General features: G+C 40.1%; 2 protein-coding genes across 5 annotated transcripts; one reads left to right on the top strand and one right to left on the bottom strand.

Annotated features, from left to right (window-relative positions):
* The first annotated feature begins 5,498 nt into the window (after positions 1–5,498).
* Positions 5,499–10,109, top strand: tmem221 (transmembrane protein 221). The gene is made up of 3 exons (XM_060941377.1): positions 5,499–5,900; positions 8,231–8,316; positions 8,913–10,109. Exons 1-3 carry the CDS (start codon positions 5,629–5,631, stop codon positions 9,377–9,379), a joined length of 825 nt encoding a protein of 274 aa, XP_060797360.1. The 5' UTR covers positions 5,499–5,628; the 3' UTR covers positions 9,380–10,109.
* Positions 7,765–19,957, bottom strand: borcs8 (BLOC-1 related complex subunit 8). 4 transcript variants are annotated; one of them, XM_060941374.1, is made up of 6 exons: positions 19,773–19,957; positions 19,375–19,487; positions 14,605–14,669; positions 14,412–14,519; positions 13,989–14,047; positions 7,765–8,806 (listed from the first exon to the last, which is right to left on the bottom strand). In XM_060941374.1, the coding sequence occupies exons 1-5, from the start codon at positions 19,807–19,809 to the stop codon at positions 14,011–14,013; spliced, it is 360 nt and encodes a 119-aa protein (XP_060797357.1). In that variant the 5' UTR covers positions 19,810–19,957; the 3' UTR covers positions 7,765–8,806; positions 13,989–14,010. The 4 variants fall into 4 exon arrangements, with proteins under 4 accessions (XP_060797357.1, XP_060797356.1, XP_060797359.1 ...); XM_060941373.1 differs by having other exon boundaries at positions 13,989–14,074; positions 19,773–19,955; XM_060941376.1 differs by lacking the exon at positions 13,989–14,047.
* Positions 19,958–19,960: the final 3 nt, after the last annotated feature.

Here is a 19,960-nt window from a genome sequence, read left to right as displayed (position 1 = left end):
GCATCTGCTTTGAAGAGAAATTAGCATAGCTCCGCCCACTGACCACACTATTGGTTGAAAGCAACTTCACTTATGCACCACTTCATTTCCTCTGATGCATTCTTTTGTCTGAGAAGACCAAAACCATGGTTGGTTACTGAATTAATTCGCCCTGATTCTATAAACTCAACTAAAATGGATGAGGAGAAGCTGAAAGTGAAATGTTGCTGGACCATGTATATGAATGAGTTTTTATTTTCAATGTAATCAGTATAATTGAAATAGACAGTTATATAGACAATATAGCAAATAAATGACATCCCTATTTCATTATTTTATTTGAAAAGGTGACAAGGATATTGTACATTGAGCTCTACTCTTTCACTCGTACATGCACATAGTAGTGTTGAGAGTTTTCTCTGGGGAAATGGGGTTACATGTCTTCTGATGCAAGAAGAAGCAACCTCCTGCTAAAAGTCCCAGAGCAACAGGCCCGTACTGCACACATCTGGATTCCCTTCAGTCCAGTACTGAATCAACACTAGAGGATCCTTACATGAAAATGGCTTCATGGGGGAAAAAGCTGTGTGGCTGGAAGAGAAGACAAAACAGCATTGCACAAAGATTGACTCAGTATTTTTTTTATTTTTTTTTGCATGCCCTAGAAAGTGTAAAGCACATCAACTATGAAATCATTTAAGTCAGCAAAATGCCCTGGGCCCATAAAAGCCAATAGGTCATATACTACTAGTGCATCTCAAAAAATTAGAATATTGTGAAAAAGTTCAATATTTTCCATCAGTTATTTAAGAAAGTGAAAATGTTATATATTACAGATTCATTACACATAAACTAAAATGTTTCAAGCATTTTTCTATTTTAATTTTAATCAGTATGGCATACAGTACAAAAACATATAAAAAAACATCTCAAAATATTAGAATATTTCATTTCGAGTTTGAGTAAAACAGTATGAACACAGTGTATTTCTCGGTCTAGTTCAGTACACACAACCACAATCATGAGGAAGACTGCTGACTTGACTGTTGTCCAGAAGATGATCACTGATGCCCTCCACAAGGAGGGTAAGCCACAAAAGGTCATTGCTGAAAAGGGTGGCTGGAAAAGGTGCACAAGCAACAGGGATGGCCGCAGTCTTGAGAGGATTGTCAAGAAAAGTTGATTCAAGAACTTGGGAGAGCTTCACAAGGAGTGGACTGAGGCTGGTGTCAGTGTATCAAGACCCATCACGAACAGACATCTTCAAGAAAGGGGATACAACTTTCGCATTCCTAATATCAGGCTATTCCTGAGCCAGAGACAATGTCAGAAGTGTCTTATCTGGGCTAAGGAGAGAAAGAAATGGACTGTTGCTCAGTGGTCCAAAGTCCTCTTTTCATATGAAAGTACATTTTGCATTTAATTTGGAAATCACAGTTCTAGAGTCTGGAGGAAGAGTGGAGAGGCACAGAATCGAAGGTGTTTGAAGCCCAGTGTGAAGTTTCCACAGTCTGTGATGATTAGGGGTGCCATGCCATCTGCTGGTGTTGGTCTACTGTATTTTATCAAGTCCAAAGTCAACACAGCCATCTACCAGGAGATTTTAGAGCACTTCATGCTTCCATCTGCTGACGAGCTTTTTGGAGATGCTGATTTCCTTTTCCAGCAGGACTTAGCACCTGCCCACAGTGCCAAAACTACTACCAAATGGTTTGCTGACCATGATATTACTGTGTTTGATTGGCCAGCCAACTTGCCTGACCTGAACCCCATAGAGAATCTATGGGATATTGTCAAGAGGAAGATGAGAAACACTCGACTCAAAAATACCGATGCGCTGAAGGCCGCTATCAAAGCAACCTGGGCTTCAATAACACCTCAGCAGTGCCACAGACTGATCACCTCCATGCCACACCGCATTGAGACAGTAATTCATGGTAAAGGAGCCCCAACCAAGTATTGAGTGTATAAATGAATATACTTTTCAGAAGTTGGACATTTCTGTATTGTAAATCCTTTTTTTGATTGATCTTAGGGAATATTCTAATAATTTGAGATACTAGATTTCTGATTTTCATGAGCTATAAGCCATAATCATCAAAATTAAAACAAAAAAGGCTTTAAATATTTCACTTTACATGTAATGAATATAGAATATTTGAAAGTTTACCTTTTTGAATTAAATTATGAAAAAAGGAACTTTTTCATGGTATTCTAATTTTTTGAGATGCACTAGTATATGAACTGTAACTGCTCCTCCATGATGGCCTACTGATGGATTAGACTTCTGCAGTGACTCTTTGCAACCGTTTGTTTGGCACTACATAAAGAAATTACAGTTGCATGAGGCCTCACACAGAGTGAGGGAACCTTTGGAAAATGCACTTTTTTTTGTTTTCCTGAAACTTCTCACTTCTGCTTTTGACAACATCAGTGGCTTTGAAGTTTTTGCGCATGTGGTAGGCCTGTTGAATTCAGAAATAGCTTCTCTGGCCAGTATGCATATGTTCGAGCGATTCTTCATTGTATATACTTTTTTTTAGTATCAGGTCTGTCTTTCTCCGAATAGTGCAAAGGTAGTCTGCAAGTTCCCACCATCAAGGTGAAGCATTAAAACCCACTGTCTGACTGATTCTGCAAGCTATGTTTGTCAGAAATAATGAAGACTTAGTTTTTGGCTTGGCTGACTTGCTGTGGAAAAAAGGCTTTTGCATAGTGCATACTGTATGTAATGTGTATATCAAATACATAACTGCAGACCATATATCCAGAAATATACTTTAGGTTTTGGAATGCGCTTGTATTTAAAAAATACAGTGTAGTCTTTGCAAAATTTGCACTGCAATGTCATATGCATTTTCTCTGTATAGTTTGTTGTTAAAGTAACCATGACTTTTCATTAGATTATATAGCATATAGTAATAATAATACAGATGCTCAAGCATATGGTAGCATGTTATAAAATGTAATATATATGTATCTTACCTATATCACGACACTGTAATCTTCTGAAGGTTCTGTCTTCGAGCCCAGTGGTCGTCAAGGGCCTTTCTATGTGGAGTTTGCAAATTCTCCCTGTGTCTGCATGGGTTTCCTCTGGGTGCTCCGGTTTCCCCCACAGTCCAAAGACATGTAGTTAGGCTAACTGGCTACACTAAATTGTCAGTGACCAAAAATAGTGCAGCAGAGGAGTGGCTAGCCGGCTGTACTTATTTCGCCAAGAAACCTTAGGAAAGGGACCCAACCCAGGACACAATGGATGAGTGAAGAAAAAGAAAAACCTTCTGACATACTTATTCAGAAATGCTTATGATACGAGTTTTTTTTTTTTAAAGTTCGCCATATGGCCAAAAGTACGTGGACACCCGACCATCACACCTACCGTATATGTACTTTTTCCCCAAACTGTTACAAGCATGACAATGCCCCTGTGCACAAAGCAAACTCTATGGAGAGATGGTTTGCCAAGTTTGGTGTGGAAGAACCTGTGTGGTCTCTATAGAGACTGCTCTAGAGCTCTATAGAGCTCTGGCCTGAACTGACTGTGCACCAGGCCTCCTCACTCAACATCAGTGCCTGACCTCAATAATGCTCTTGTGGCTGAATGGACATTTCCTTACATTACATTGCATTTGGCAAATGCTGTTATCCAGAGCAATGTATAACATACCCACAGCAGCCTGGGGAGCAGTTAGGTTAGATGCCTTGCTCAAGGGTACTTCAGCCATTCCTGCTGGTCCAGGAAATTGAGCCAATGACCTTTGGGCCCAACACTGCTTCTCTAACCATTAGGCCATGGCTTCACAGTCAGTTACACTCCAAAATGTAGTGGAAAGCCTTCCAAGAAGAGTCGAGGTTAGTATAATGGCAAAGGCGCTAAATCTGGAATGGCATGTTCAGAAACGTACAAGCAGGTGGCACGGTGGTGTAGTGGTTAGCACGGTCGCCTCACAGCAAGAAGGTTCTGGGTTCGAACCCAGTGGCTGGCGAGGGCCTTTCTGTGTGGAGTTTGCATGTTCTCCCCATGTCTGCGTGGGTTTCCTCCGGGTGCTCCAGTTTCCCCCACAGTCTAAAGACATGCAGGTTAGGTTAATATGGGACGGTCTTGGGCTGAGGTGCCCTTGAGTGAGGCACCGAACTCATTGCTTGTGTGTGTTCACTGCTTCAGATGAGTTAAATGCAGAAAGGAAATTTCACAAGTGTGTGATGAATAAAGTTGTGCTTTCTTTTTCTTTTATTGGTGTGATGGTCAGGTGTCCACAAACTTTTGGCCATATAGTGTAAAAATTCCCCAAACTTCACTGCCAGAAAAGGAAAGAAAAGGAAATATATACACTTCATCACTACTCATAAAGTAGTATCATCCAGAAACACAAATGTCGCATTTGTAAAGCCGCCTTTACGGTGATGTAGTGGTTAGCGCCGTCGCCTCACAGCAAGAAGGTCCGGGTTCGAGCCGGCGAGGGCCTTTCTGTGCGGAGTTTGCATGTTCTCCCCGTGTCCGCGTGGGTTTCCTCCGGGTGCTCCGGTTTCCCCCACAGTCCAAAGACATGCAGGTTAGGTTAACTGGTGACTCTAAATTGACCGTAGGTGTGAATGTGAGTGTGAATGGTTGTCTGTGTCTATGTGTCAGCCCTGTGATGACCTGGCGACTTGTCCAGGGTGTACCCCGCCTTTCGCCCGTAGTCAGCTGGGATAGGCTCCAGCTTGCCTGCGACCCTGTAGAACAGGATAAAGCGGCTACAGATAATGAGAGATAATGAGATGAGATGGAATGTCACCACAATGTCGTAATGACGTAATCTCGAGTTTTTCTACGAGCCCGACTTTCAGAGTTCTCTTTCTTTTCCAGAGTAAACTCATACAGCAAACAGTAGGGTTTGATTTCAAGTGTGCACAAGAGAGAAAAATATATATCACTTCTCAGGACTTTCGGGGCTCCGCACATTTTTTTTTCTTCAGTAAAGCAAAATACACTTTTTATCCTTGATGATACAAAAAAAAAGTTTTCTCACGCCATCTTTTTTTTTTTTTTAAACCCAAACCTCTTGAACACACCCCACGGTGCACTGACGAAACCCGAACTCGGACCCATGCAGGAGCTCGCGGGCTGGAAGGCTGCAGGGGATGTGTTCGAGTGGCATCTTCAAGAAGGAAAACTGGTATCTTGCACTTTACACCACTGAAACACAGCATGAATTGACTTTTTGTTCTTGTCCTGGCTCGGGTTTAGGGGTTACTTCAGTCTGCACCTGCTGGGGTAATAATCCCGCCTGAGTGCCATGTTGGTTTCCTGCTACATCTGAAACTAAACTTAGTAACCGAAATAAAGTAGTTTGTGTCGTGTGTGATACAGTGTTTGGGTCCAGTAGGTGGTGAAGGGGTTAGTAGTGGTGTGGACTTGTGTGTTCGTTTTGTTCGAGCCGAAGATTAGTTGCGCTGTTGGGGGGAGGGGGGGATGCGACCGAAAAGTTCATTCTTTCAGCATTTTTTTTTAAAATCCGGGTATTTATGAGACATCGCATACTCGGTGTGAGTACTCGGAGAGAGAGAAGGGGGTTTATTCCTGAACAGGGTAAAACACAGGGCGAAAAAGTTGCACTGATAACCAGCTCACTTCCATCCCACTGTGTTCCAGACCACAGGGTGATGAGCTCCAGCCCAGCTCGTGCTCTCCTCGTCCTGGCGCTGTTGGGGGTTTTGTCCGCGATCATGTCGCTGATGTCGGTGAGTTTGATTTTCCAGCTGAATGTCGTGGTGAAGGAGTCTGGATCGGCCGTGCCGGGGGAGATGTGGAGCGTCTTAAAGCTGCTCTCCGCCGTGCTTTCTGCGCTCTCTCTCACCCTCAACTCCAGCTCGGCCATTACCTGCCTGCTGCACGCACACTTCAGCACCGAGATGTGGAGAGAACACACACACAGGTACACACACACACAGGTACACGCACACACAGGTACACGCGTGTCCTGCGCCCTTCACTCAGCTTTCTCATGTTTAAACTCTAGCCTGCAGTACACTGATTTCAGATCATTTCTCGCAGCACAAAGCTAACGAGCCACTGATAAATTCCACTGCAGGATTAAACTTTGCACCCTGGAAACCCTCCAAGCCAACTATTCACACCTAGGGGCCAAACACACAAGACCACTGATTTACTAGCTTTAAAAATATGCAGTACTGTGCAAAAATCTGAGGCACCCCATTATTATTATTATTATTATTAGTAGTAGTAGTAGTAGTAGTACAAACTTTGTTATAGATTATTTTAAGACTTCTACACTACCGTTCAAAAGTTTGGGGTCACTTTGAAATGTCCTTATTTTTGAAAGAAAAGCACTGTTCTTTTCAATGAAGATCACTTTAAACTAATCAGAAATCCACTCTATACATTGCTAATGTGCTAAATGACTATTCTAGCTGCAAATGTCTGGTTTTTGGCGCAATATCTCCATAGGTGTATAGAGGCCCATTTCCAGCAACTCTCACTCCAGTGTTCTAATGGTACAATGTGTTTGCTCATTGCCTCAGAAGGCTAATGGATGATTAGAAAACCCTTGTACAATCATGTTAGCACAGCTGAAAACAGTTGAGCTCTTTAGAGAAGCTATAAAACTGACCTTCCTTTGAGCAGATTGGGTTTCTGGAGCATCACATTTGTGGGGTCGATTAAATGCTCAAAATGGCCAGAAAAATGTCTTGACTATATTTTCTATTCATTCTACAACTTATGGTGGTAAATAAAAGGGTGACTTTTCATGGAAAACACAAAATTGTCTGGGTGACCCCAAACTTTTGAACAGTAGTGTACATTATCAAGAAATATTTTAGATGTCCAAACAGCTTCCCAGCATAAAAAAACACATAATTAAGGCTGCTGCAAAAAATAAGAAGTGTTAAAGTCTCCAGAAAAAAACCTGTAGTTTTGTATGATGCTCAGTAAAACGAACTAGCTCACTTCCTTATGGCACAAATTGTACCTGAGAATATTATTGTTTCCACATTTAAAAGTGCTACACTATATTAAACAGTAATAAATGAAATAAGTCAATATTTGGTGTGATGACCTTTTGCTTAAAAAACAAACACAGTCTTGGGTACAATTGTTCAGTTTTATAAGGAATTTAGCTGGTAAGGTTACGCTTTGTAACCTTTTCCAGCCTGATAAGCAACAAGTCCTCTTTCTGAGGTCCTCAGAAATCTCTTGTTCTCGCAACGATACGCTTCCATAAATATGTGTTGTGAAGATCGGATTTTGATAGATCCCTTTTCTTTTTATCAAACAGGGTGCACATTCACACCTGACTGAAAACACCCGACTCTAATTTCACCTTCAAATGACCTGCTAATCCTAGAGATTCACATACCTTTAACACTCACTGATTTGTAACATTGGATCATTTCCCTCAATAAATAAAACGACCAAGTAAAATACTTTTTGTCTCATTTGATTGATCAGGTTCTCTTTATCCACTTTTACCGAGGACTTGTGTGAAAATCTGATGATGTTTTAGGTAATTTATACAGAAATACAGAAAATTCTAAAGGGTTCACAAACTTTCAAGCACCACTGTATGAATTTCTGGAAAAAAAAAATACAAACAGTAAAGCAAAAAAAAAAAATATATATATATATAATATATATAATATATATATATATATATATATATATATATATATATATATATACACACACGCTTAAAACAAACAGTACTCTTCATTTGTACCATTGAGCGTACATCTTTGTATCTTTAGGTCTGATCTTGAAAAGTAATTTACAGTAGATAGTTGGACCTTAAGCAGTACTTTATTTAGAGATACACCACCTTCCCAGCTAAAAGATACAGACTAAAGACACAAAAGATGCATCCTTGGCTGCACGACTCCAGTGACAAAAACAAAAGTACAGTTTGGTATTTTTATAACTGAGAATAGATCATTCAAAGACAACAGAGAAGTTTATTTTAACCATATTTAATTCACTGAGGTTCACAAATGTTTCTTCACTTGCAAGCAACAAAATGGTCAACTAGTTGATTAGATTAGATGAGGTTCAACATTGTCAGATTTTATTTTTTTTAACTTCGCCTAATGTTTTTGACTGCCATTTTATTTTTAACTTTCATGATTTTTTTTTAAAATAGCATAATTGTTTAATACAGGTAATAAATTTCCATTTTCACCGAGAAGCAACTGGAGTGAAAACTTTTGCACTGTATTCTGTGAACACAACCTCTATTCTTTTCTCCCTCAGGGCTGAATGGTTCCTGGCAGACAGCAGGGTCATTCGGCATGTTGCTGTCGGCTTGTTTTGCATTGGGATTTCTTTTTACCTGGGTGGTAAGTGGCATCAGTGCTCAAGCTAAAGCTCTGCAACTATAATATTCCAAGTCACGTTCACTGAAAATCATTTGGTCAAATTTTAATTCTACAATTACATGTATAGCCTACAAAGAAATGTTAAATCAATAACAAAAATATTTAGGTAACCTTTCAGATCAGTTTAAAAGTAGCCCATTATAATGCGATAGCACAGTACAGTATAAAGCTACTTGAATATATTTACATATGACTGAGAATAATCCTTTCCTTCACACACTTGATGAAGCACTGTAATGGAGAACCTAGCAGAGCGTTCACATTCGCATTCACTCCTCTCAGGGCTCTGTCAAGTTGCCAAAGCTGCAATTCAAGAGGCTGTCCCTCTCAGACGAAGTGAGGTTCACCTTTGGAATGAAATCCATTCAATAGACTTGTAATTGTACTTCATATCCCAGAATTCTGCTTCTCACAAGTGTCCCTCATTATCCCAGGATCCACAGTTCTTTTCCTGCAGAAACCAAATAAATTAGCAGTCAAAGGGAGATAAATATATATTATCTTTAAAATGTTTCCTTGTTTCTTCTGTCAATCATATTTCCTCTGTAAATTTACAGCCTTGTCCATTTACATGCTGCTGGTCTTTGAGATTGAGACAGGAATAGCCAGCTTGTGTGTGCTCTCGTCTGGTGTACTGGTGCTGCTGGTTTTAGTGGCTCATACGCTGATCCGGGCCGCATGCACATCCAAACACTTTTACAACCAACCCATCAATACCATGTACCAGAACGACCCTGAGGGCAGCGCTGGCATCTGCACAGTAGCATCAGAGCTTAGTCTCAGAGAAAAGACCACAAGACAACGCAGTGAAGACGGCATGAACCATATGTTCTCATACACAGAGCCCAAACAACAACATTCCAGTGAAAGAGAGGCTTATGGTGGGAGTGGACGCATGCACAGGACCCTGTCTACTGAATCCAGCCTGCTCCACACACACATACAGCCCTGGAACAGCGTTAACCACGAGATGAGAACTATGCTGACTCGCAAAGCCACAGGCAAAGACTCCACTTTAGTGTGAGCAGCATTACTGTGAGAGGCTTTCAGATGGAACTGTTCCTTTTACTATTTTTGCTACAGACTTGTCACTGTACGCTTCACCACAAGATCTCATGCTTCTGCCTGGCGTGATACACTAGATATGATAAGATCCTTGTCAGTTATGGCGAATTGAACCATATGCATTAGAAAGTACACTATTCGAGTTCTATTCAAGCACTTAGAAAGGAGACCTAATGTATGAAAACAGTATAGCTTCATCCTACAGTTATAAAATTGTGTAAATATTGTTAATGGATAAAGTTTGTGCTTGTAGGTTTTTTCACTTTTTTTTTAATATTAACTCTCTGGACTGTCCTTTTCTGTACCAACAAATGATGAATAATTCAGCAGTTCGTACACAGTCTGTTGATGAAGTGTAACTGGATTTAAACTGTTTTATTTTAGGAAAAATAATTGTTAGATGCTTTGGCTTTTCTCTTGAAAGACTACAGTGTAATAGGTCTTTTTACGTTGCTTTGTAGAACCTGTAATTTTTTTTATTATATAAAAAGTGCCAATAGTACCAAACATTTCTGATGAAATATAAACACTACAGAAATACATTACCTTCAGTGCTTTTCATAATGAATGAAAATGATGTTTTAAATGGAGCAAATGGACAAAGTGAGAAATCATTTACACTATACAATTTTTAATTCAGAAAGTATTGATTTATTCTTGTATTGTGGCATCCTGAATCAGAACTGAATAAATTCCTACCCATTTGAATGAAATTATTTTGTTTTTGCAGTCATAAATATAACGGCGAGGGCGGCATGGTGGTGTAGTGGTTAGCGCTGTCGCCTCACAGCAAGAAGGTCCTGGGTTCGAGCCCCAGGGCCGGCGAGGGCCTTTGTGTGGAGTTTGCATGTTCTCCCCGTGTCCGCGTGGGTTTCCTCCGGGTGCTCCGGTTTCCCCCACAGTCCAAAGACATGCAGGTTAGGTTAACTGGTGACTCTAAATTGACCATAGGTGTGAGTGTGAATGGTTGTCTGTGTCTGTGTCAGCCCTGTGATGACCTGGCGACTTGTCCAGGGTGTACCCCGCCTTTCGCCCGTAGTCAGCTGGGATAGGCTCCAGCTTGCCTGTGACCCTGTAGAACAGGATAAAGCGGCTAGAGATAATGAGATGAGATTTTTTTTCTGCTAGTTTCTAAGTTCTAGTCCAGCAGATTTTAGTCTGAATGCCAAATGATATTACCATGTCTAGTTTTGAGTCATTTTAAAAGTCATTTTGTTACAAAGTTACTTGGAATCTCGCACTGAAAATTTAAACTCTTATGTAAGAATAGTTACGTTGTTAATTACTAAATTTCTTATAGACTTATTATAAACAGTATAAAAAATAGTCATTGCTGACAATGTTTCATGAGTGTTATTATAGTACCTACGTATGAGTGCCAGTCAGTTGTAACCAACTGGAACATCCTTGGCCCCCCATACTTTTTTCTAGACACGGAACTGACCTGTGTGTGCTAATGTTTTCTTGGGTATAACTTTAAGCATGTTTTTCTTGAATCTTCTGATATTTTCTTGTAAATTATATTCAATTTGTAGTGTAATTAGCAACTAATGTCTTGCGTAATTTGGCCTTTGAAGATCACAAAAATGTGCCTGGAAATAACTGAGAAGCCAGGCATCTAAAGCCCTTCAGCTTCCAGGGCCCGTTATCCTGGCGTTATCCTGGGCCTTTGGCCCGTCATTCGGACAGGCTGAAATTTGGACAGACAGACAACATTTCAGACTTGTCTATCCTGTGACAGTCTGCTTAAAATTCCTTATTTCCCCACACTGAACACTATTCATAAAGTGCTAGATTTGACACTTCATTGTAGGCCGAATTAATGTTTTTATTCAAACCCTTTAGCCTTTTTCTCTTGACAATTCTCTGATTAAAACATTCAGTGGTATTCCTAATAATTGTTACTTTATACTTGTCTAATGTTAGCCAAGTCAAACATACATTAATAGATTTTATTTCACATTAATGAACTCAAAACATTCTCCAGTTACAGTGACAGAAAGCAAACGTGCTAGATCAGTGCAGATTTCAAATGGGAAAACCAAATTACGATGAGAAGACTGGCCAAAAGATTAGTAACATGAGATTAGGAAGGGGGCAGGGCTCCTAGGACATCAGTTAATATTGAAGAGGTCAAAGCACCTGTACAACTGTCAGTCATTCCAGAGTCACCCTTATTTTATTGAAGGGAAAAAGGCAAACGCTCTTGCCATATTTTTGAGTAATAACTGGAGAGTGTACCCCAGTGTTAAAATGCGGATCTCGAACACAAAATGTGTAAATGTTGGAAGGTCTGCTTAAAGTTGCGAGTTCGTTTTTGAGTTTACCATCCAGAAACCAAACGGATCATCCAAACACTCACTACGTTTACATGCACATAGAGAGAATCGAATTTCTGCCGTTGCTCGACTGAAATCGAAGTTCAAAATGCCATGTATACACCTTAATTCGGCTGAAATTGAACCGAACTTGATTTCTCGGAATCGAGCTACACGACCTAGTTTATGCGATTTCTGCCGAGCTACTTTGTGCATGTATACCCTATCGAGCTAGTTGTCGAGCTACTTCCGGAAGTGACGAGGGACGAGACCACAAGCGGGAAACACAACAGCCTCGGTCGGCATGACAACGAATCATGACAATGGCATGAATCTTTTCTTTTTGTGGCATTGTTTGCACTGTTAAAATTTAGCTCACTTACTGTATCACCAAATACATCTGTACAGCTGTTGCATAGCTGTGAATTGTGTACATAAACAAGTCATTGTATTTGTGTGTGTGTGTGTATATATGTCCAACATCTGAAGAATGTCAATAAAAACAAAACAATTGAACTTTTTGTGTGTTTATTAAGACATAAGTTAAATTGTAAGCAAAAAAAATATATTTGTGCAAAATAAGTTGTCTTACAAAACAGTGGTCTGCGCCGGACAGTTTGTAGCCATAGTCTGTTAGAGCAAGCCTAACAGCTTGAACACGGAACTGCTAGTGTTGCCAGATTGGGGGTTTTAAGTGCATTTTAGCGGATTTGAACATGTTTTGGGCTGGAATACGTCAGCAGTATCTGGCAACACTATAGTGCCAAAACCAAACCATGTTGGCAACACCAAAACATGTTCAAATCCGCTAAAATGCACTTAAAACCCCCAATCTGGCAACACTAGCAGTTCCGTGTTCAAGCTGTTAGGCTTGCTCTAACAGACTATGGCTACAAACTGTCCGGCGCAGACCACTGTTTTGTAAGACAACTTATTTTGCACAATAATATTTTTCTAAAGTCCATTTTTTGCTTACAAAAAAATATTTTTTTTTGCTTACAATTTAACTTATGTCAATAAACACACAAAAAGTTCAATTGTTTTGTTTTTATTGACATTCTTCAGATGTTGGACATACACACATACATTATATATATATATATATATATATATATATATATATATATACACACGGCGGCACGGTGGTGTAGTGGTTAGCGCTGTCGCCTCACAGCAAGAAGGTCCTGGGTTCGAGCCCCGGGGCTGGCGAGGGCCTTTCTGTGTGGAGTTTGCATGTTCTCCCCGTGTCCGCGTGGGTTTCCTCCGGGTGCTCCGGTTTCCCCCACAGTCCAAAGACATGCAGGTTAGGTTAACTGGTGACTCTAAATTGACCGTAGGTGTGAATGTGAGTGTGAATGGTTGTCTGTGTCTATGTGTCAGCCCTGTGATGACCTGGCGACTTGTCCAGGGTGTACCCCGCCTTTCGCCCGTAGTCAGCTGGGATAGGCTCCAGCTTGCCTGCGACCCTGTAGAAGGATAAAGCGGCTAGAGATAATGAGATGAGATGAGATATATACATACACACACACAAATACAATGACTTGTTTATGTACACAATTCACAGCTATGCAACAGCTGTACAGATGTATTTGGTGATACAGTAAGTGAGCTAAATTTTAACAGTGCAAACAATGCCACAAAAAGAAAAGATTCATGCCGTTGTCATGATTCGTTGTCATGCCGACCGAGGCTGTTGTGTTTCCCGCTTGTGGTCTCGTCCCTCGTCACTTCCGGAAGTAGCTCGACAACTAGCTCGATAGGGTATACATGCACAAAGTAGCTCGGCAGAAATCGCATAAACTAGGTCGTGTAGCTCGATTCCAAGAAATCAAGTTCGGTTCAATTTCAGCCGAATTAAGGTGTATACATGGCATTTTGAACTTCGATTTCAGTCGAGCAACAGCAGAAATTCGATTCTCTCTATGTGCATGTAAACGTAGTGACTGACAAAACTAATCCTTGAAACCCTTCTCTATCTTTAGAAACGTGGCAAACCCCACCCTTCCTTTTAGCTCAGAAACTCTGTGATTGTGGTAATAAATGAATAAATTGCCATATATATATATATATATATATATATATATATATATATATATATATATATAAGGGACTACACCGTTTATAAAACTCTTATTTCCAAAAGAGAAACAACGGGACTAATTCACCACTGGTCTAACTCAGGATCACACTGTAGGCTTACTTTTCATTTAATGTAATTAAAGTGATTTTTGAGGAGCCAGCAGTACTAACCTTGTTTATAGATTTCCATGCGTCATGATGATGTGGAAGAGTCGTGTGGTGGAGGGTCACTGTGATTAGGTACAGGTTTCACACTACTAAAGCAGCATGCATTGATCAAAAAAGAAAATTATGCAACCCTAAAGGCTTCATTATTTGTCAAAAAAAAGAAAAAAAAAGACAAACATAAGAAGCAGTGTGAAATCAAATGATACTGTAACAGAAGGACTGAACATAGCACACACTATAATTGGCACAACAGAATACAAATAAATAAATTATAATAATAAAATTAATTAATTTAAAAAAAAGCTAACTTGCATACTTTTGATGAAAAGAAGCAAGCAAATGCTTATGAAACCTAAGTCTGGGGTGGGTCATGGTGAAATGTTATGTGAACTGATATTTCAAAAAGCAACAGTAACCACAATCTACCTGCGTCCTTGAGCACCGCTGATCTGTTCCTTCGTTGCAATTGCCTGCTTCAGCAGTCCGTCGATATTTTTAAAATAGAGGCTGCTGTTGGCCATGCTTTTAACGGCGCTTGTATAAAAACAGGTAAATTATGTTACACATAAATGCATTGTTTTTACCTAGTTATATTATCTTTAGATGATTAAACTCTTACCTGCAGGCATACTCCACAGTGTATATTGCTCCTTGGCTCTGTTCTTCCCAGCACTGCATGTCTGTCTATAAAGAATTAAGTGACACAAACTGCTAAATAACATAAAACCAAGAGTGTAGAAGTAATGGTCTTGTATGGCAGGAGTACAGCACAGGTTACTGGAGTTCCCTGGTGATTAGATAGAGGCCCTGTCCACACGGCAACGGATTCAGGTGAATCTGATAAAATTGTTTATCGTTTCGGCCTGGTGTCCACACGGCATCGGCGTTTTGGGTGCCCCAAAACGAAATCTTTTGAGAATGGGTTCCAGAGTGGAAAAATCTGGCAACAGCGCCATTGCGAAGTCGTCTGGATGAGTAGAACAGATTTGTTTACGATGACGTCACAACCACATGACTGTCAGTGCTTTACGCCGGGTAGAAGTGTAACAAACTCGATGCAAGTTGTCAACAAATCCTATAACTTGGTTCATGAAACGCGCTTACAAAATATTTTCACTGCTTTCCAAAAACAAAAACAATCCCGCCAGCAAAAATAGGGGAAAAAAAAGGAGCGATCTCACCTCTTCAGATGTTGGTTTAAGTCCGACAATACATTCCTTAAAAAGGGCGCAGAACAACAAAGTAATCCATCAACGTGTAGCATTCAATTTATTCCGAACCATTAAAGAATTCTGGTGGATATCAGAATGTTGGCATACCGGCTTCCATCTACCCCCGTTCATTCCTCTTTCTGCGTCTTTCGTTTTACGCTACTGATTAATAATCAAAACTTTATGTGGCTGATGCTACAGAAGAAGGGGTTTATGCGGATGCGTCTACTTCTATTGTTCTGGTGTCTCCGATGGGACCGTCTTACAGCGCACGTAGAGGTGTGGCATGTGTATTGCATCGTTTTCAGCAAGCGTTGCGTTGCCATATGTACCTGATATTCTACTGATCCGTTGCCCATGTGGACGCGATATTAAAAAAAAAAAATCTCATTGCCGTTGTCGTGTGGATGTAGCCTTAGATTCAGAAAACAATGGTGTTTTTTAGTGATTGACTGATGGAAACAGTGATGATCAGTAACTGGTTGCTGGCTCATGTAAGTGCAACTCTGTCAGGTTTTACACACTGACTGATCCTGCTCTCATACTGTGATTGTGAGCAGTCCTGATGCGAGTTGGCGTGCCGTATCAAGTACAGGGCAGTCACTTACTTCTGCTCAAATAGTCTCCAAAGTGGTCTTAACAATGACTGTCAACAACATGGACAGCAAAACATCTCTAAAAGTGAAGCCACCACAAGTTTAGCGCCCCTGCTGGCTGGCTGCAGTATACAGCCTATTTTCCATGTCATTTTTCTCATCTAAACTGTCTTTCCATCTAGTGTCTAATGGCAACAGTTAGTTTTCCCTATGCAGATATCGGCACATTTTTCCCCAGAAATTAGTTTTAAAAATGTAATTCTATCATAAAAAGTGTAGGTACACTTTGGAAAGAATTGAGTGACAGCCTTGGCAATGCTCTTTGGTATTCTTCGTTTGTACGTGACATCATAGCTAATTATGCATGAGGCTTTGAACCAAAAGTGGGCTATGTTGGCAGATATACACAAACTCACACAGTGCACATTTACTATAGAAGATATGCTCAAGAGGTTGTTACGCTTAAGAATTCCTTCTGTTTCTTCACTATGCCGACTCTTTGTGCTGTAACTGGATGCGGGAACGACTCTATTCAAGACAAGGGGACTTATAAGTTCTTTAGAATTCCAGCAATTATAAATAATCAAGAAGAAAAAACAAGAGAGTTGTCCACGGAGCGTAGACGCCAATGGTTGTCCAACATAAACTGGGCTGATCTAAGCGATGAGAAAGCAAAAACCACACGAGTCTGCAGTGACCATTTTATCAATGCTACGAACTAGTTATTAATGAAAGATCGCAATCTATAAGAAATATTGGATCGTTTAATAGCCTGTTCGTGCAGAAACTCGCCGCTGTCAAATGTGACAAAGTCGTGATCATCGAGTGTGTGAGCCGACAATCAAAGGCTTCTACAATTATTTAGTTTTAAAAAGAGCTGTATATAATTTTTGATGACGCTGTTTTTATTTTACTTTTTCTTTCCATTAGGGAATCTAGCTGATCTCTACAATTTCACGGATCCAGACTGGGCTCCAACACAAAATATGGGCCACAACAAAATCAAAGATGGTACTAAAGCAGTAGCTTGAAATACTAGGCTTACAGAGTGCAGAAAGAAATGCAAAATTATTGAAGAATCTTCTCAATCGATCACAGAGTCAATCGAACAAGATTAATGTCAATCCACTATCTCAAATACTGCAGCCTCCTCGCCCAGTGAGTGCTCTTTTATAACTAAATATGTTATATAGTGTGTTAGATACCTATTTTTTGAAGCAGTCAAAATGACCATTTTAAAAACAGAGTTGAGAAATGACTACAAGCTTCTAAATGTAACTCTCCCGGAAGGGCCATCCAGTGAGTTAAAATAAGTCGAATAAGTTATGTTATCGCTTGGAACACTGTTTACAGATGTTATATTGTTTGATTGTATATCCTCCAACATGGTGGCGGTCAATGATGCAAGCAGTTTTGGTCACATGGTTGCAAACAAAGAATTGGGAAAAGGAGCAGGCCTACCAAATGTGTAGGTGTACCTGACTTCAACTCTCATCTCTACTGCGCAGACTCTGGCTCAAGATAGCAGCAGAAAGTCCCTACTACATAAAATTTGGCTCCAAATTTGACATGGGAGAGGAATTTTGGCTTCATTTCTATAGAACATAAAGGCATGGAGCCATGCAGCCCTTTTTTTTTTTTAAACAGACATCGTGTCCTAGAATTTCTAAAAAGGGGATGGTTCAACTGAATCAATTGTCTGGGCTAGAAATAAATCAGTCCCACTTCTGTATAAGATTCTGTGCATTTTTATTGATTGGACAGGTGATTTTTGATTGATTTATTTTATTTAGTAAAATAATGCACAAAATACATAAATATAGTGTACATTAAACTGCATATCATGGGTAAATTCAGGAGCAAGATCAATGTAATTCTCCTATTTTATATTAAACTTTGGCCAAATATCTGTCACATTTTGCGCCATTTTTTTTTTTACCTTGCACAATACCAGAAAAATCAGTTGAAATCAAGCCATTTAAAGCGACTTCGTCCGCCTCTGAAAAAAATTGGCATTTGGATTTCCCAGCAAACATTGATTTTCGTTACATCACGTGCAGGACTCCTCCTTCTGAATCCTACGTCAGCGCTGGTTTGTTTATGAGAAAACGACCGTATTATTTACATCCCCGGTGTTGTCTCCATCGTCTTCACTACTTGAAATCATCATCAAATCCAAACAGATGAAGCCCCAATTCTGACATCTCATTATATTCTTCATCCAAAGGTGAAGTAACATTGCGCTCAGGTGACAATTCCATATTTCAATGCAAAATTGCTCGCTGCTAAACTTGGTCTACACAGGCTGTGCACTGAAACCGTGCAAGCTCACGCAGCCTGCTGGCGCTTCTGCAGGTGACGTCACGAATCTGGCTCCAGACTCCCTTGGGATTTTCCCAGACATGTTTTATTTTATTTTTTTCTGCTGTAGACAGATGGCCTTGTGCAAAATTACCCTTCTGGATGAGTGTGTAAAGGGACATACTTTCATATAAAAAAAAAACGAAATTGGTCCAGGATAGGCACTTTAAGATACACGGATAACACAAGAAAGTGTATAACATTTATTTCCATTGTGGTCTGGCAAGAATCAAATGGCAAAATGGGGGTAATTAGTAAATACATAATAATATTATGTAAACAATAGCATACCAAAATAATAATAATAATAATAATAATAATAATATTATTATTATAAATCTAAACAAAGTTGCGTGGTAAATATAAGCACAACATAAACCAAGAAAATTAATTTATACAGTAGAAAAAACAAATGAGACCAAGACATAAAAGGATTTTGTGACTGTTGATTAAGTTGATCAAATAAAAAACTTTTAACCCTATTTTTGAAAGCAGCTTTAGACTCGATAGACTGAATGTGACTAGCTAACTCATTCCAGGCAGTGGTACCAGTGTACTTAAGTGAGGAAGACTTTACTGAGGGAACAAACAGGGACAGGGATCCAGTTAATCCATCCATCCATTATCTGTAGCCGCTTATCCTGTCCTACAGGGTCGCAGGCGAGCTGGAGCCTATCCCAGCTGACTACGGGCGAAAGGCGGGGTACACCCTGGACAAGTCGCCAGCTCATCACAGGGCTGACACAGAGACAAACAACCATTCACACTCACATTCACACCTACGGTCAATTTAGAGTCACCAGTTAACCTAACCTGCATGTCTTTGGACTGTGGGGGAAACCGGAGCACCCAGAGGAAACCCACGCGGACACGGGGAGAACATGCAAACTCCACACAGAAAGGCCCTCGCCGGCCACGGGGTTCGAACCCGGACCTTCTTGCTGTGAGGCGACAGTGCTAACCACTACACCACCGCGCCGCCCTGGATCCAGGTTCAAAAAAGAAAAGTCCAAAATAACTCACTTTATGACATATGATAACAGAACGTAATCTGTAATCTGATGTGGATGACAAAAATGACACCCTATATTCATGTTTATTTATCTCAAAAAGACAGAGAAGGTTTAACCTGCTAACCCATGCTCCTACTTACCTCCTGCTCATAAGTCACTTCACATCGATGTTTAAATTAGAAATAAAACAGAAGTAAAAGCCCCTTACCTTATGTTGTACCAGCTCAGGCAGTGACCTCCTCACATGCTCCTGGAGGCGATACAGCGCTATGGACGGTTCATTGGCCAACACATACATGCTCTCTGCGAATTTATCCGTCACTGCCACAGAGAAAACAAAACAAATACTTTATTTTCTGTACAGAACTCCCACGACGCTGCAAAACTCAGATATTTCAGACATGCCAGATGTTTTTTTAAAAGCTCTAACAGATACGTTGGACCAAAATAAGCCACCTGTATTCGCACTGCCTAGTTCGGTACATAATAATGTTTACATTCATTAATCCGGAACAAACTAAATCCATCTGTATAAATCATATGGCACGCAGCCAAACAGGAGATAGGAGGGGGTTTCTTTTATTTTTTTATTTTTTGCCACATTACCTCGCTTTACTTTCAACTGCATTTCCTGGTCGTCCATTTTTAAACAAAATGCAGAATTTTCTTCAGTTTAAAAAAAAAAAGAAGAAGAAGAAGAAGAGAAGGAAAAAAACCCAACACTATTGTTTACTTCTGTCCCTACAGCTCAGTCATGGGATGTGCGATTGCGCAGTGTGCACCGTAAATTTCGC

This window comes from Neoarius graeffei, chromosome 15 (genome assembly GCF_027579695.1).
Source record: "Neoarius graeffei isolate fNeoGra1 chromosome 15, fNeoGra1.pri, whole genome shotgun sequence".
In the NCBI taxonomy this organism is placed as follows: Eukaryota; Metazoa; Chordata; class Actinopteri; order Siluriformes; family Ariidae; genus Neoarius; species Neoarius graeffei.
This window is presented reverse-complemented; position numbering and strand designations above follow the sequence as displayed.